Below are 19,443 nucleotides of genomic sequence, written 5' to 3' on the forward strand. Positions count from 1 at the left end.
GAACAGTGTCATTCTATCAAAAGAAATTAGGTATAGTAAGTCTTCTTCTTCGTAAAACCTTACGCCTGACTCCATATCCACTGGTTGGCTGTGCCTTTTTTGCGCCTCAGACTCTATGGAATTTTCCAGCGAACGAACGTGCAACTGCACCTCCTTGCGCCTCCTCCACTGGCTATAACCTTTATGGAAACATGTTAGTAAAGCATTCATGATCAAAACATGACATATACATCTCTATTAGCAAGAAAAAGTGATAGCTTTAACTAGAATTCACATTTCGGTAAAACTGCGTCTTTTCAATATCAACCTAAGATAAGTTTTCAGTAACTATCGCACAAAGTACTGCACGAAATTTGGCAAGCCTTATATACTCAAATAATAGACAAAAATGTGCACAACTTTTATACAAAAAATATTCCGAAAAATAGAAATGAACTGCATGAAGCTGACATTAAAAACAGATAACAGTGCAAATCACATAAAAACTTTAGTTCCAGACCCTTGTTCAGAAAAATAGCTATAACTTCCAAACGAAAAGTCAAAAAAATATGAGCCTCATATGGTTGGATTCAGCACAAAAAATTTAAGAAGTAGCACAAGCCAAATCTTCAAATATGACACAGATGAAAACAGTTTCAATGAAACATAAACCCCAATGTTTTGCATGACTCGAAAAATACTAAAAACAAATTTTTTTTAAATAAAATGAATGTTACCCACCTCATACCTAAACCAAACATTGTCCTCAATGTTTAAAAAGAAAGTAAAAGCAAGGACAAGGAATAGTAAAAGGAATGAACACGAGAAATACACAAATGAAAAATTAAAAAGATAAGGAATGAAAGTACCTAGTTGGGTTGCCTCCTAACAAGCATTTAGTTTAGAGTCAATAGCCCGACTTTTGGATGCATTTACTTGGGATCATCGAGGAGGATGGTGGTCTCCTCCTCAAGAAAGGAAGCTGCCACATATGATTTTAGTCGGGACCATTAACTTTGAAAGTTGTACCGTCACGATCATTCTTGATTTCAACTGTCCCATAAGAATACACTGTTAACAATGTGAATGGCCTGGACCAACGAGAGTGAAGTTTCCTAGGAAAGAGTTTCAACTGTGAGTTGTAAAGGAGAATGCTTTGACCCACATAAAATTATTTCTTCAAGATATGGTTGTTATGCCAGTTCTTTGTACGGTCCTTATAAATTTTTGCATTCACATACGATTCATTCCGAAGTTCCTCTAACTCATTCACTTGCGACTTCCTTCTTTGAGCGTTTTAATAGCCCAAAAAGCTTTATGTTCCAATTTCTATATAGTGACGTCCCAATTGGCGTCTTGAACGCCGTTCTATAAGCCTATAGTGCATCATCCAATTTCAATGACCAATCTTTCCTAGATGCATTAACTGTCTTTTCCAAGATTTTCTTCAATTCCCTATTCGAAACTTCAACTTGCCACTAGTTTGCAGATGGTAGGGAGTGAAAACTTTGTAGGTAATGCCATATTTTGCAAGAAGAGACTTAAATTGACGATTACAAAAATGAGTTCCATCAACAATAATTGCATGCGGGACCCCAAACCTTGTGAAAATATTTTTTCATAAAAATTTAACCACAACCTTGGCATCATTAGTGGGTAAGGCAGCCACTTCGACCCATTTGGATACATAATCCATTGCAATCAAAATGTACAAATTTTCATACGATGCCGGAAACGGACCCATGAAGTCAATAACCCCAACGTCAAACAATTCTACGTCCAGAATTTTATTCAAGGGCATTTGGTTTCTACTAGAGATATTTCCCGTACGTTGGCAAGGATCACACCTTGCAACAAAGTCTTGAGCATCTTTAAACAAGTAGTAGGCCAGAAAAACACAGATTGTAGAACCTTGGCTGCAGTCTTGGAAGCACCATAATGGCCTCCACAAGCCAAAGTGTGACCATGCAATAATATGTCAACCATCTCTGTCTCAGGTACACATCTTAGAGTTGGATGTGGAAGTGGTGGTGGTGTCATTTTTAAAAATGAATGATGGTATTTTGGGAATTAAAAAAATTCATTAAAGGTTCATCTCTGCTTCTTTTGAAAGCAGCTTTGAAAAGCAACCCAGACCTTGCTTTTAAAAGCTGCTGTCAAAAGACCACTGCTTTTAAAATAATCAGGATATTTTATTTTTACCAAACACCTTAAACTGCTTAACTTTAAAGTGAAGCAGGTTTTTGGCCAAAAAAAGCAATCCCAAACGGGGCCTAACACTCAAAGAATAAACTTTTGTAGTAAGGTTAGAAATTTTTGCTGTTAGAAAAGCCATAGCATCGACTTCCAAGACCCCAGCTGGCTTCGAATTCATTCTCTCACTTGGCTATTGGTAACTGTTGGACGCCATGGTCTCCAATAATTCAAATGCTTCAGTAGCTGTTTTTGCCATTAACGCTCCTCTAGCTGCTGCTTGTTTGACTAATCTCATTGTAAAAAGTCTAAACTTGAATCCAGGTTGGTACCTCATGGTGAGGACACTTGTGCAAGGAATCTTTGAATCGTTCACATGCTTCATATAGAGGCTCCCTATCATGAACAACATAACATCTTGCCCTAATTTTGTAGTTTTGGCTGAGGGAAAAATTTAGCAATAATCCCATAATGTGTCACATTTTGTCTAAGTCTACAAGGTCCATTTTCTATCAATATTTTAAGTCATGTAGGACTAATACTAAAATTCCATAACTTTAATTAATTAATTAAGTTAATCTAATTAGTTTAATTGATTTAATGACTTAAATAATTAATTCATTAACCTTAGTTGACCATGTCAAGTCTCGGGTCAACGGTTTTGACATTTGACTTTGACTTTGACTTTGACTTTGTCCAAGCCACAAAAATCATTTATTCTCTTTTTAATTCTCGATCCATATCTTTTCAGTGTGTAATCTTATAAGTTCTAGTTGGCAAGGTCGTGGGTAAGAATGGTTTCTTCTAAATCGAATGTGAATTATGTCCCTCTATACAATTTTCCCTATTGGCGAAGGCTACTTGTAATTAGTCCTTACAGGGCTTCCACATACTATAAGTGACACCTAGCAGTATATCATGGTTACCCAAGTTAAATATAATTCATTTAGAGAACCTAGTCAGTTTGTGATTACAATGCAATTCGGTCATTCTCTATTACAATATTGCATGTCATGTTGTTGGGATATGGTTAACTTGTGTCAAATTCCTAACATAACATCTATAGGTTATATGATTCACTTGGATGCAATTGCAAACTTTCTTGTTCAATTCCCATATTTGGCCAAAGATTTAACGAATCATATCTTTAAAGTATTATCTCTTCCTACTAAGAGTAGAGATTCCTTGTTATACGTTCACATGCCTCTGTGCACATGTTGAATATCCTGAGAAACATCTGTAGGTAAAGAACTTTTGGCGAATTAAATTCCGCTAAATGAGAAAATAATTATGGTTTGGTGGATTAAATTGCCAGCCTCATGATTCACCCACATGGCATATGACTCATCAAAATTGAATTAGTTGTCAAAAGTGACAAGTGTCGACATCCGGGGGAGTGCATTAAACAATTCAAAGTGAAGACAAAATTAAATGGAAGAATCTTTAGTGATTGACTTTGATTTAAATCAAATATTAATCAAGTCAATCAATTAAAGATAATTTGGTTAAATTGCCAAATTATCGGAATTAATTTTAAATCAAATTAAAATCCCACAAAGTAAGGTCTTAAAGAAGCTATTTAGGTCAAGCATCCTGCATGAGCTTATGAATAGGAGGCCTCAAGACAAAGGAAAGAAGCTTAGCCACACCAAGCACTCAGAAGAATCAGAAAACTCTCTGCATTCTTAACCTCACTTTGGAAGAGCACCAAGCACAACAAATACGTGTTGATTCATCCGCCCTAGAAAAATCCAATATCCAAACAAGCATTGTACTGCCCGTTTGATCAAGATCAAGTATCTACAACCCTTGTATCAAACAAAAATTTTCTTTAAAACACTTTGGAGATCAAATCAAAGGATTTCATACAAAGATTGTAATATAGAGATTGTAACCATAAATTTCATTAATACAAAAATTACTTTGTACACATATTCTTGTTTCATTTGTCTGAGAATTTTCGTGTTCTTGTTTCCTTAGACCTAAGACATCATAGTTGTTGACAGGATCCACCCCAAATTTCCCAAAACCCGAAACGAATCTTGTGGAATTCCCGACATCACCCCGATGCCGGGCCCACTTACTAAAGACTGAGACTTTCTGCCGAAATTTCGGCAGAGTTTCCCCTGTAAATTGAACATTTCCCAAAATTTCAACATGCACAAAAACACATTTAATATCCCAACAGGCATCATGCACAATATAACTTCATGCAATTCACATAAAACGGCCTTCGGCTTTCCAATAATTCGCAACGAAACCACTAATAAATTCTAAACACAATTATAAACGCCAAATGCGATTTCCATCATCTGAATTCCCAAATATTAAACATACAAAATTTAAACCTCCTAACAAGACTGCATCTTATTTTCACCTAAATTTCAACAAGAAGGTCCGAACCAATCTTCATAAAACAACATGACTAACATTTAGTCTGCGGCTGCACCTAGTAACCTTAGGCTGCCCACATACCCTTACTGAAGGATCAAGCCACACGTAGTTCTTCCCCTAAAACCCGATTCCAAGCACATACAATACTTTTATTCATCTCTGTTATTCATATAAACTCCATATACTCCGATACAACCAACGCCACGTATGGGGTATATCAACACGCTTGATAACCTACGCCACGTTCGACCTCACCATATTATTACATAATCTCCCCATATGCCGGTACAACCAACACCACGTATGGGGCCTGTCAACACGTTGAAAAACATACGCCACGTGCGACCTCACCATATTATCATACTATCTCCCCATACGCTGGTACAACCAATGCCACGTATGAGGTCTGTCAACACGCCGGATAACCTACGCCACGTGCGACCTCACCACATTATCACAATATCTCCCCATACGTCGGTACAACCAACTCCACGTATGGGGTTTGTCAACACGCCGGATAAGCTATGCCACGTGCGACCTCACCATATTATCACAATATCTCCCCATACGCCGGTACAACCAACGCCACGTATGGGGTTTGTCAACATGCCGGATAACCTATGCCACGTGCGACCTCATCATATTATCATAATATCTCCCCATACGCCGGTACAACCAACGCCACGTATAGGGCCTGTCAACACGCCGGATAACCTACACCACGTGCGACCTCACCATATTATCACAATATCTCCTCATATGCCAGTACTACTAACGCCACGTATAAGGTCTGTCAACACGCCGGACAACCTATGCCACGTGCGGCCTCACCATATTATCACAATATCTCCCCATACGCCGGTACAACCAATGCCACGTATAGGGTCTGTCAACACGCCAGATAACCTAAGCCACGTGCGACCTCACCATATTATCACATAATCTCCCCATATGCTGGTACTACTAACGCCACGTATGGGGCCTGTCCGCACATCAGATAACCTACGCCACGTGGCACCTAACAATCACAGGGTGGTACTTATAGTGTAATCAAAATCTGGGGAGGTACCTAGGGTAGTGTGTATAGCACTTCAAACTGACATTCTAAACTCTCTGCACACAATTATACTTATATTTAATTATATAAGTTAAACTCCAATATTGTATAAACCTCAACCACATCCCAAGTACCCCGCCCATCACAATTACTTTACCAAAAATGCTAAATTAACTATTAATTCTAAAAATGGATTTCCATAAATCAATAAATTCATATGCCTAAAAATTCCATCACCAACCATGCTATTCATTTAAAAATAAGGTCCGAGAGTTTCATGCGATAATAATTAAACACTCTAAAAATCCCAACCTAGTCGACATGCCTCAACAACACTCAAGACCTGTCACTAGGGTCATTATAATCCTCCTAGGAAGGTAAACTACCTCAGAAGACTCAAGGTCAACTAAGGGTCAAACTACCCACACTTGGTCAAACGGGACCACGGGGCCCACGACCTCCAAATTCCAACCCAAAAGTTCTTGTGGTTTCTACAAGGTATAGGATACTCGTCCTACAAGTTTGGTCCATATCGGAAGGTCGGATCGCTCACGATCGCAAGATCTGATGGTTATTACAAACATAAACTATAAATTATTAAATCGGAACATCCGGGGCTCTGATTCACGATCCGTGAATTCTACACGATCCTAAAAATACCTAGATTGACATATAATAAATTCAAGACCATCCAACGGTCCCAACCTATCGAACCCGGATAGCGCGCAATAGGTGGTATCCGTTCGATAGTCAAACGACGTCCGAATTGAGATCTGCGAAATCCTACGCACTCGTGACAGTCTAAGGAACTCAACCAGACAAAGTGCAACTTCACCACCCTCGCCACGCCCCGGCAGTGTTGGGTGCCCAAAGCGATTACGCATCGTCGATAAATCTCAAAACCACAGCTCCAAACTCGTACTCTAGGTATAACACCATATTTGGAGTCATTTTTGTTCTTGGACCTACCCCAAAAACTGACTGGAGGTAGCCGAAATCGAGATCCCAAAACCGGCCGAATCTAAATTCATAAATCGAATTACCTACGCTAGGAATCGATCGAATCCTACCCAACAGACAGCTAGAGCATGAAAAATAGTGAGAAACCATACCTCATTCATCGGAATCGGTGGCTAGAGGAGGAGATCGATGTCGGAGAAGTTTAAGCAACACCGGCCGCTTCTTATTCATTTTTCGGCTAAACCGCTGCGGCTGGCGACGAGACCTGGCTAGGGTTGGAAGAGGACGACGGCCTGGTCATTTTGGCACCAGCCCCGTCGTCATCGATGGCCGGAGGAGAGAACGGCAGGCCAAAATGTGGCCGGTTGTCGCTGCGCGAGCGAGAGAGGAGAGAGAGAGAGAGAGAGAGAGAATTCTGATTTTTATCAAAACCCTTTTCTCCAAAATTACGGTTATGCCATTGAGGTTATTTTGATCATACCTCTCTCGTTACAACTCCGATTCGAGCCCACCACGTGTCTACGGACTCATCTCACTGTGCTCTACGCAACAGTACAGCCGAAATTCCCAAATTTCTTCCAGGTCAAAAAGTCAACTTAAATCCTAATAAAATATTTTGGGGGTAAAACGATATTTTCTCTCAATAAATTAATATTTACTAATTTATTTAGGACCGGGTCATTACAGTTGTCTTGTGTATCGTGCTCCCAAAAACAAACAACCCATACACAAGACAACCGTGATGTCTTAGGTGTAAGGACTAATTTGCATTATCATAACTTAGAATTCTTTGTTTGACACTTGTGAGTAAAACTTACATACAAGAATTCTTAAGTTGATCGCGTTCAGTGAACTCCATCTCTATAGAGCGCCTACACACTTATCTTATTGTCTCTGCACGAATAACTTGAGACTAGTCATCCTCCCAATTGAGCAGACATAGTATGTACCAGTCTTTATAGTTCACCATTGTCCAGGAACCTTTTAGGATACGATATTCGTATGATGGAAAGGCCTCGTGAATCTAACTTCTTTAGACTACTTTCCATATTTGTATCTTTATCCACGGACTTGTTACTTTTTGTATATTATGTATCTTAAAGTAACATTCACTCCCCTTAATTATACTAATTATATTATGTCCTTAGAGTATTCCATTTTATACTGACTTATAGGGCATAATCTATTACTTTGGGTATGCTACACCATATGTAAGAGAGAAATCTCTTTTAATGTGCTAACAACTTAGTGAGCAACATGAAAGTTTGTAAGTTTTTTTTTCTTTTGTTATCAGTTACATTTCTATTTATTAGTTGCTTCAAACATCTGCATCTGTTCAATTTTGGAATTTCTCTGCGAGCAAGAATATGAGATTTGTTCTCGACTCATTTGTATATATAACTGAGAGTGTAAGTGCTTGGGTATCTTTGGGGTTTGGGTTGATAGAGTTAAACTATGTAATTCCTAGATTATGTGAGATTCTTAATCTCCTCTGTGATCTCCTTTGTTATTAGTGGATTTCCTCGTCTTTAATACTGAGTTGCTTCTTCAACAACAATTTGGTCAAGTCCTTCTTGGGCAAAATGAGGATATTGGCCTAGACCATGTCATGAAAGCAGCCCTCTCACTACAACAAAAAAAAAGTGTCATTACCGACCAACCTTTTCCGAGGGCCTCGAAATTCCCTCGATAAAAGTGTTTTTTTCAACCAAAAAATGTTATCCATTGGAAATATGTCATGGGGCTGAAATTTATTTCCGACAAAGGAACTACCCTCGGTAAAAGTTTATAAGGTCGTCGAAAATGTAATTTATTTGGCGGGAAAACTTGGCGCCAACTTTATTAGCGACAAAAAACATTTTTCTTGGAAATAAGATGATTATTTCCGAGGGGCTTCTCATTCTGTTGGAATTGTTTGCCTATTTCCTAGGAGCTCCTCATTTCCTCAGAATTGTTTGACTATTTCCGAGGAGCTTCTTATTCCGTCGGAATTGTATGATTATCTTTTAGGCTCTTCTCATTTCCATCGGATTTGCCTATGAACAAAATTGAGTTTTTGTTATTACTTTGTATTTTATAATTCAAAATTAGATTTTTTGAGCTTTAAGGTGAAGAGAATGTCACAAGGAGTTCCTAGGAATTTTCGGTGTATTTTTTTATTTTAAAATTATTTATTATGAATTACAAAAGTTAAATCGTAAAGAAATCATATGAAATAGAATGGATTGACATGTGTCAGCCTCTTAAAGGCACTTCGTTAGCGTTTCTGACAATAGGCCTATAATATGGCGACACGTATTATTTTCTTAATATTTATTGCTTTTTTCTTAAACAATTCAAAAATAAATAAATAAAAAGCGTAAAGATGCACCAAAAATTGCTACAAACTCTTTTATCTTTAGTCTACTACCTCATAGCCACACATAGCACCTTTTTTTCTTCTTAGCCAATAGAAAGGGGCAAGATTAGACAAACACAACTTACAAAAAGATTTTAAAAAAGAATAGTAAAACATTATAACATTAAAATAACACAACTTACACTTATTTTCATGCTCCATTATTGTTTGTGGTTGGTCAAACTCAAATACAACATTAATATATTAGAACATCATTAAATCAATGGCACCAAGCTCTGAATCTTCCCCAATTTGCATGCAATCTAAGTTATTACCTCACCTTTATTTCTCAAGTTTCTGATCTTTATTCATTGGTTGTTTGTTTGCTAATTAATTGGCTCCAAGTTTTAGTTCTATTGATTTGTTTGTTTTTTTTTTTTTGGTTTGGTTGTACTTATCTGTGTTCGTGTTTCGAAAAAGAATTTCTAAATTTATCTAAACTAAAGGCCTTGTTCGCATTTAGTTATGTTGTTTTCGGGCTTTAGTGCCCTTACCAAAAATAAATAAATTTCTAGACAATTTGAATCATTATATATTATATTATAAAAGAAGCCAAGGGAAAAAAATTTACTCAGGCCTTAAACAAATTCCTGGTTCCAACATTGATTCCATACGTTTGAGTTAATGATAATCATTGGATCCAATCAACTAGTGTTATGTGATAGAATGTTTTGATTTGTCTATGCACAAAGTTGAGTTTTGTTATTACTTTGTATTTTTATAATTCAAAATTTAGATTTTTAGAGTTTTAAGGTGAAGAGGATGTCACAAGGAGTTAATAGGAGTTTTAAGTGTATTTTTCTTTTTTTTTAACTTTATTTGTTATGAAATTAAAATAAAATTAACTATAAAAGAAAATTTGTTATAAAACTAGAATAATCAGAGGATGAGAAGTACCACTGTAATATTGGGAGTGGAATTATATTTCTCTTTGTGGTGTTTACACTGACATAATTTCTCCTCAGATAAACTCTACTCTTTTCTCTTCTCTCTAACTCTCACTCTATTCTCTTCTTTCTTCCCTCTATTCTCTTCTTTCTTCCGTATGTGTTTACAAGCAAATATAATGCCTATTTATAGGGAAAGCAAATGGCTTTTAAGGGAGACATAATGATTTCTCCCCAATATCATTATCCCATCTTTTAACTAATACCTTCTAGCTTTATCTCCATCTTTTGACTAATTGCCATCTAGTTTTACCTATGTGGGCTTCATTTCTTTATAACACTCCCCCTTGAAGACCACATGTCCCTAGATTGGTTGCCTCATTAAAACCTTGCTTGGAAAAACCCAGTGGGAAAAAACCTAAGTGAAGGAAAAAGAGTACAACTTTATTTGGGACATAAGGGTAATGCACTCATGTTGCCTTGTTAAAACCTTGCTAGGAAAAACCCGGTGGGAAAAAAACCCTAGTCGAAGGAAAAAGAGTACAACGCGCATATGTCTTGTGTTAGAGGACTCTTGAATGCTCCCCCTGATTTTGCATGCTCCAACTTGATTGCTTGCAGAGTTGTCGTAATCCGATGCCATGCACTAACCTTTGGAAAGTATATTTCGGCAATGATTTAGTCAATAAGGGATGTCCTTTAGAGTTGGTGACGATCCTGCGCATCATGGTGGATCCAGGATGACCCAACCTGTCATGCCAAAGCTTAAAAGCATTTGAGCCAGTGGACTCTTGGTCCATGATACTATGTGCCTCAATTGTCCGTATGGTTGTGTAATAAAACCCTGATGAGAGCTCACAAAGCTTCTCCAGTATACGCTTTTGGGTATCACTGGAGGTAATGCAAAGATATTCCATGTTTTCCTCTTTCTTTGTTTCAACATGGTAGCCATTCAAACGTATATCTTTGAAACTCAACAGATTCCTTCTGGAGTTAGATGAATACAAAGCATCTGGAATGGACAGTATTGTTCCATTTGGTAACATAATTTGGGCTATTCCTGAGCCTTCAATCAGATTTGCAGGACCTGATATGGTTGTTACCTTTGCTTTTGTAAGCATTAATTTTGAGAAATACTTACGATCTTGAAGGATCGTATGAGTAGTTGCGCTGTCTGCGAGACAAATATCTTTGCCATAGCCTTTGTTTTGAGGGTATCCATAATTTACATCCATGCCACCAAATAAGTAAAATAAGCTGAATCAATAAAGAAGAAAACATTACCACTTTTATTGGATTGAAATTTAAACAACACTTCAGCTAATACAAATAGTACATTAAGGAATTTATTCTAATTCGGACTCATAAGCTTCATTCCCTCTTTTAGTAACAAAATCAGAAACATCCAGATGCGTCTTGTTTAGCTGACGCGATATTTCTGATGAGCCATTTGTGGCTGGCGGAGCATGATCAATGTAATTTATCTCCACTTTCCTGTTCTTAAGTGAAGCTTGATAGAGATCCCCCAAATGCCTGGGCGTACGACATGCGCGCACCCAATGTCCCTTTGCACCACATCTGTGACAAGGGCTTTCAACATTTCTAGGCACATGGCTCATCTGTGACTTTCCCTTATTACGGGATGCATTTTTGCCATTCGTGGATGGACCACTCCTTGGACCTAAACCCTCTGAACGAGCACCACGATTTTTTCTATTTCCTTGCCAGTGGCCACGCTTGCCCCATCGCCCGCGTTTGTGGATATTACCACGAGATGAAGTGGCATTCACTTCCTGAGATGCAGCATTTATTTCAGGAAGTGGTGCTGAGCCCGTTGGGCGAGATTGGTGATTCTTTAATAAGAGCTCATTATTCTGCTCAACTAACAAGAGGCAAGATACAAGTTCCGAGTACTTCTTGAAACCGCTATGTCTGTATTGCTGCTGAAGGAGGACATTTGAAGCATGAAAAGTGCTCAGAGTTTTTTTCGAGCATATCCTCCTCAGATATATTTTCCCCACATAGCCTCATTAATGAGGTAATTCTGTGCATAGCAGAGTTATACTAGGACACTGACTTGAAATCTTGAAATCTCAAGTGAGTCCATTCGTATCTAGCTCTTGGGAGAGTCACCATCCTCTGGTGATCGTATCTTTCACCTAGAGCTTTCCATAGAACCAACGGTTCATCAACCACCACATATTCGCTCTTCAGCGCTTCATGGATGTGGCGGCGAAGAAAGATCATGGCCTTCGCATTCTCTTCAGGTGAAGCATCATTCTCATCTACAATTGTTTGTCCGAGGCCATTGGCTCGTAGATGAATTTTGGCATCCAGGACCCATGATAAATAGTTGTCCCCGGAAAGGTCCAAGGCAGCAAACTCTAGTTTTGCCAAATTTGCCATCCAAAACTTTAGGCTCGAGATCTGGGACATTAAGCCACTTATTAATAGGAATTTCAGGCCCTCATTATTCAGGTATATTAATTGATGATAAAAATAAAGTGCTATGAATTTGCTGGTATGGACGATAAACCCGCACCATACCTTAAATAAAATTAAATGTGCGGTAAAGTAAATTCATAAAGTAAATTGCTTGTTGTATGGACGTTAATTCCGCACCATACTTTAAATAAAAGTAAATATGCGGTAAAGTAAATTTATAAAGTATGAGGGTTAATTCCACATCATACTTTAAATAAAAGTAAATGTGCGGTAAAGTAAATTCATAAAGTATGAGGGTTAATTCCACATCATACTTTTAATAAAAATAAATGTGCTGTAAAGTAAATTCATAAAGTATGAGGGTTAATTCCACATCATACCTTAAGTAAGAGTAAATGTGCTTGTATGGGCACTAATTCTGCTCCATACTTTTTTAAATAAAAGTAAAGGCAGCTGTGTGGACGATAAACCCGCGCCACACCTTTAAATAAATATTGCCGTATGGGTAATAAACCTACACCATACCATAAATAAAATAAATGTGGGGATAAAAACCTCCACCTAATATATATGAAGTGCATAATATATCATATATTGTGGGCAATATAACTGCGCCACTATTCAAGATATAATAGATGGGTTTTAAGATCACACCATCATTTTATTACAATAATTTGTGTTACAACGCGATGGGTAAAAAAAAAAATTACACCACCATAAAATAACAGGACGGATTAAACAACATAGAAATTACAAATTACGTTACAAAGAAGTAAATTAAACAAGCATGGATTAAACAACATAGAAATTGTGAGAATACAAAAAAGAAAGTTTGCATGTCGTTGTAGTAGTAAAGTGAGAGTAGACATATGACAGAGAGGAGACAGAGAAATAACCACATAGTGTTGAGTTGGAAAAATTTCAGAAATAAAAGGAGAGACTATCGTGCTGATAACGTGTTATAAAACTAGAATAATAAGAGGATGAGAAGTACCACTGTAATATTGGGAGTGGAATTATATTTCTCTTTGTGGTGTTTACACTGACAGAATTTCTCCTCAGATAAACTCTACTCTTTTCTCTTCTCTCTGACTCTCACTCTATTCTCTTCTTTCTTCCCTCTATTCTCTTCTTTCTTCCGTATGTGTTTACAAGCAAATATAATGCCTATTTATAGGCAAAACAAATGACTTTTAAGGGAGACATAATGATTTCTCCCCAACATCATTATCCCATCTTTTGACTAATACCTTCTAGCTTTATCTCCATCTTTTGACTAATTGCCATCTAGTTTTACCTATGTGGGCTTCATTTCTTTATAACAAAATTGACTATAAAAAAACAAATATTTGCGACGACATTTTTCTGAGGGACGCCAAATACCCTTGATAATAAATTTTGTGCCCGATTTCCCCCAAATTTTTTCTCGTGGCACCCATTTTTTTGGCTCCATTTAAATTTTACGCCTAACACTTTGCAAAAAATAATAATAAAAGAAACACAAAACAAAACCCTAACTCGCTCTATCTCAAGCTTTCTGACCCAAACCCTCACTTCCTCCTTCTTATCTACAAACTCTCTAGTTCTCACAAATATCACTTTGAGTTGAACCCACACCCACCATCGCTCCATTTTTGCCGTCGTTGCTCCAATTGAAGAAGTCATTTTCCGTCACCATCGCCGTCTCTTCTCATCATCTTGTCGCCGCCGCCTCTATCTCAATTTCAAGTAAGTTCCATCTTGTCTCATCTCATCTCAGTTATTTAGATACAAATTTATGAAAGGTAGACCGAAGATCTAGGTAGATCCTCCATCATATGGTATTGTGGGATCGTGAGTTCCAATGATTTTTATTAGGGTAATTTTTGGAATTGGTCTCTTCTTTGGTTTTCATTATATTTCCTTGAGAATACTAATGGGTTTTCAGTGTCTTTTATTTGATTTAGATCATCGGTTTTTTTGATTGAATCAGGGCAACATCTCTAGTTATCTTTTTTACCTCCGATTTTTTATCTGATAGGTTTTCCATGTTTGCCTTTTGGTTTAGTAATCTTTTTGATCTGATGGAACCAGACCTCATCTTTGGTTTTCAGATTCTCTCTCCTTCTTGCCTTGCAATCTTACAAGGTTGTTTGCTCTTCCAATCAAGGTAACATTCTCAACCTATCCTTGCTCTTTATTTATTTAATTTTTTATATATAGCAATTTATGATTTCATATTATACATGGTGAGAACCAAACCTCATCTTTGGTTCCTTCTGTATATTTTTCATCGCTTTTTATCTTGTAATTTTGGTCTATATTTGAGAAGAGGAATTGGATCTGATTGCTTCACCAACTATTTAGAGAGGAGTGCTTGTAGAGAACATTATAGCCTTGTTTGCAGAGAATATTATAGCCGTGTTTGCAAAGAACATTATATAGTCTTTATGTATTTGATTTTTCATTTTCATTTGGGTGTATTGGTTGATTTTGAGTTATACATTTTTTTTTAAAATAAAAGATTTTATAGAAATAATAAGATAAGAAAGAGAGACCAAAACATAGAATAGAAGGATACATGGTCATCCTACAAGTTAATAATAGTCAAATTATACATGGTCATCCTACAAGGTAATAATAGGATACATGCTGAACATCTTCTTTTTTATTGTTTGACATAGTTGCCTTGAGTTTGTATCTATTTTTCTGTTCTTATTTCATTACTGTCTGTTATATTTGATTTAACACATTGACTAAAAGTTTGTTTTGGTAACAGAACTAGCTTTGTTCTTGTTTTGGCAGGATTAACAAACAATGTAATTGTTAATGGGAAGTAGCAGCAGCCCATCATTAGTGAAGATTCAAAGGAAGCTATGAAGCATTCATTCGAACTCTTTAATATTCCATTGGAAGTAGATTTTGGGACTAGTGATATAGGACATAGCTTAGGATTGTAATGAATATTTGTAATTTATTACATTTGCCTTTTATTAATGATGATATATACTATTCTTTGAACAACAATTTCTCAATTGAAATATTATTTATATTTTTTGATAATATTTGTACGTTTAATGCTTATAAGTGTAGTTGGAAAAATATTTTTTCGACAAACTTCCATGTCGAAAAAGCACAATTCCAACGAATTATATTTATCACAAGTAGTATCTAGGCTGGAAATACTATTTTCGACAAATAGTCATTGGTTGAAAAAATAGAATGGTGAAAACAAAAGATCTCGATCAAAAAGTATTTCCGATAAAAACAAGTATTTGCGACCACATTTATTGTTGGAAATGAATTTGTATGGTCGTTTTGAAAATCTATTTCCGATAAAAATATAAGCAATATCGACGAAATATCGGTGTCGAAAATACATTATTTCCGACGGAATGGTCGGAAAAGAAGTATTAACAACCAGCGTTTTACCGACGACTTTTGACCAACTTTTGCTATCGGAAAAGCGAATTTCCGACGGCAAAAGGCTTTTTGCGACAATAAAATACCCTCGCTAAAGGCATTCTATTTTGTAATGTCTCTGTTCAAGAGTATCAAACTCTGATTGTGGTGAACTGAGTTGACTCTTAAGTATGATTATGAACATAATCATCATTTGTTTTAATCTAATTAATTCCAAGATGTGGACCTAAAAACTATTGCATTCATCAGACAGAGGCAATAGAGTTTAGTTATTTAATTAACCTTGTTAGCTAACTACCAATTAGTGATTGATTACTACTTTAATTTAATGAGAAATTGATCTAATCATTTTAATTTAGCTCAACCTTTTCTTCCTTTCCTCTGCATGCCATATATTAACTAATGTATTCATTGTGCTGGGAATCGACATGGCCACTGAGTCTACTTGGGAAGACTAAGATCCAACATATCAAATAAGAGTGGTGGAGAATCACAATATCACTAGAACAAAATATAATGCAAATGTGGCTTAATAATTTTGTACACTTGATGTTTGTTAAGTTATTAATTTAGTTGTCTATATTTGGGAAAATACATAGTTATATGTAGTTGTATGATTTAACATGACATATTTTGGTTAGCAAGGTTAGATGTTTCTTTGCACAGCCAGTAAAATGGCATGTCTTTGGCTAACTAAGAATATAAAAGATTATGAGGCATATTTATGATAAACTAGTTGCAGACATCCTACATACATGTAAACAAGCGGTAGATTTCAGTCCGATAAGTACAAAGAGTACAAATCCAACTTAGACAAACATTAAACATTCCAACTAGTCTTAGTTGTTTTATTTGAACAAGCGGTAGATTTCATTCCTACTTTTTGCGACCACGCTTGTTGGATAAAAGAAAATAAAAGAATAAATTAAAATAAATACATCATAAAAATAAAACAAGCAATTATTATATATAAAAAATGTGCATACATGTGGGGCACATTACCATAACCACTACTATCACCATCACCAATGTTAGAAGTGCTTTCTTCAATTCTATTGTTGCTTTCATTTCAATGTCTTCCATGATGGTTAAACCGACGTGGTTTCCCATATTCTATGCACAATTTTGAACATCATATTCTGCCTGGCGCAGGCGACGACGGGCATTTTTGATGCCATTATCGGCACGGATCAGTTCAGTGCGATTATTAGCACGGATCAGTTCAGAGATTCTAGCCATTCGTAGAGAGAGAGAGAGAGAGAGAGAGAGAGAGAGAGAGATTGTCAATTCAAAACCCTAGCAGGTTTTGCGAGTTTTGGGGGAAAAATTTAGGTTTATTTCAATATTATGTATAGACTCTCCCTTTGTGTTAGCTGTGCCCAAACCTTTGAATTCTATTCTCTGTTTTGTCCTTCATTCTTCTTCATTTCATCACAAAAACCAACCAAGAATCAACGATCTTGTGGTCAGTTATCACCATCATCAGCAACAAGGGAAGGGTGAACAATCACTAGGATGCGGATCAATCCATAACGATTTGAAACACTCTAGAAACTTATGTCTTTCAGCAGTAATTCAGCCAAGCTCCCACTGATGTGCAGCTCTTTGAGCACATGGTGAGATTGAGTAAACCCTTTCATTGATTCATGAGAGGAATATGTCGAATTCAGTTGAATAAGTCTCGGCCTTTCCAACCTCAGCACAACTAGATTGGGAGTTGCCTTTGTAGATTCTGTTGTGTCAGTACCACGAATTGGAAAGAAAAATCGCGAGTGCAACATCTTCCAATGTGAGATAAGAGAGAATGTGAGCTAGGATGTCAATGTTCAGTGCGGTTAGTTTGTCAGTATCAGCCATGATCATGAATCACCTAAGAAAGAAAAAGAAACTTCTGAACAAGCAAAATAAAAGAGCTAACAAAGATGTACAAAATCCTAATTTGAATATAATCAAGAAAATCTCAACATAACAATTAATTAATAAACCAACAACACAAACAAAAAAAGGAATTTTCACAAATAAGGAAAAGAACACCATCAATCCAACCAGAATTAAAGGATAAAAATTAGTGATTAATCATGTAAGTACAATTGAAGAAAAATACAAAAAGCACAAAGAGTACAAATCTAACTAAAACAAACATTAAATATTCCAACTAGTCTTAGTTGTTCTGTTTGAATAAGCGATAGATTTCATTTCTATTTTTTGCCACCATCATGGCCACTACGCCCACCACGCCCACCACGTCCATGGAATAAAAGAATAAATTAAAAATAAAACAAGCAATTTTTTTTTTTAAAATGTGCATATGTGTGGTCGAAACATTCGGATTTTGATCGCCTTATCTCCCTTCCATCACCATCACGCCTTTTTTTAATTACGCACAAAAGAGCCTCATATATGCATGATTAATCACCTTTCCACCATATTTTTCATGGTAGACGTTTAGTGATAAACAATCACTTCTACGATGCTCACAAATGAGGAAAGGATACCATTAATCCAACCATAACTAAAACATAACCATTAGTGATTAATATAACCACAATTGTAGAAATATTATGTTCTTGTTGCGCCAATTCATTTCCGCAATTTGATAGCTCTCTCTTCGAGGCTATAAGTTGCATTGGACTTAATAATATTTATGAGCCTGGGCAAGTTGTTACCTTTTTTTTTTTATGGTAGACAAAATACTTCATTAGAAAGCCACAAAAACAACAAAGAAAAAGGCACAACAAGAAAAGTCAACCATTTAAGCATAGCAACGAAAATAAAACATAAAACAAGTAGAGCAATGATATATTACCTTATCTCCGGTGTATCTGGTATACTTTGTGACTAATTTGGCAGCTTCTACTACCACTACATCTGTGTAATAGAGAGGATCATTGGTTTTGAACACTGATCCAATTAAGCGAATATATGTATTGAGCTTTTTCTTTTGCTTCTTGTTGGATTCGAAAGTTCCCAATTGCTTAACCTTCTTTTGAAGCACAAGTCTCTTGAAGCTGTCGTCAGTACCGACTTCAACACCTTCCATGCACGACAAACCATTGTGAAAGAAGAGGAAGAAGAATGCAAAATGGTGGGAGTGGGGGTGAGAATGGAGATCGATTTGGTTTTTGCTTTTGAATAAGAAAACAGCATTAGTAGAGTAAAAAATGAAGGAGATGGTAAAGGGGTAGAGATAGAGTGAGTAGGGTGGTTGACTAATTTATTCCACCTTCAACCCAATGTACAGTAAGGTTTTGTCTCAGAATCAAGAGAAATATCCTTTACACTTTCATATCAGAATCGAATTTTAGTCAATTAATCATAAAACACAAATTATATGTTTGTTTAGTTAAGGGCAAAAGATGTTAATGTATATCAAATACCATGATGACCACACTGATCTCGCCGACTACACCCATTGGATAAAAGAAAATAAACCTATCATAAAAATAAAACAAGCAATTATTACAAAATGAAAAAGAAGGTGCATACTTGTGGTCGAAGCGTTCGGATTGTGATCATCATATCTCCCTTACATAACCATCACCAGTGTTAAGAATTTTTTTTCCTAACATTGTAATAAAACAAAACAATTAACTCTTTAACTTTTTTGGCCCATCTGCATACCCTACTGGGCCTCTTCGTCGGCCTATCTCTATTCCTCAATGGAATCAAATCTTACTTTTTCTGCCTCCTCTATAACCTTGCCACTCCACTTGGTTTGCACCCTGACG

General features: G+C 36.4%; 1 protein-coding gene and 1 non-coding gene across 2 annotated transcripts; one reads left to right on the top strand and one right to left on the bottom strand.

Annotated features, from left to right (window-relative positions):
• The first annotated feature begins 2,502 nt into the window (after positions 1-2,502).
• LOC117612348 lies at positions 2,503-2,609 on the top strand. The gene has a single exon (XR_004583387.1). It is a non-coding gene; the product is annotated as a small nucleolar RNA R71 (small nucleolar RNA).
• An 8,605-nt stretch (positions 2,610-11,214) lies between these two features.
• On the bottom strand, positions 11,215-18,755 carry LOC117638386. The gene is made up of 2 exons (XM_034373517.1): positions 18,522-18,755; positions 11,215-11,742 (listed from the first exon to the last, which is right to left on the bottom strand). The coding sequence occupies exons 1-2, from the start codon at positions 18,753-18,755 to the stop codon at positions 11,215-11,217; spliced, it is 762 nt and encodes a 253-aa protein (XP_034229408.1).
• Between the last annotated feature and the right edge of the window lie 688 nt (positions 18,756-19,443).

This window comes from Prunus dulcis, chromosome 8 (genome assembly GCF_902201215.1).
Source record: "Prunus dulcis chromosome 8, ALMONDv2, whole genome shotgun sequence".
Taxonomy (NCBI): Eukaryota; Viridiplantae; Streptophyta; class Magnoliopsida; order Rosales; family Rosaceae; genus Prunus; species Prunus dulcis.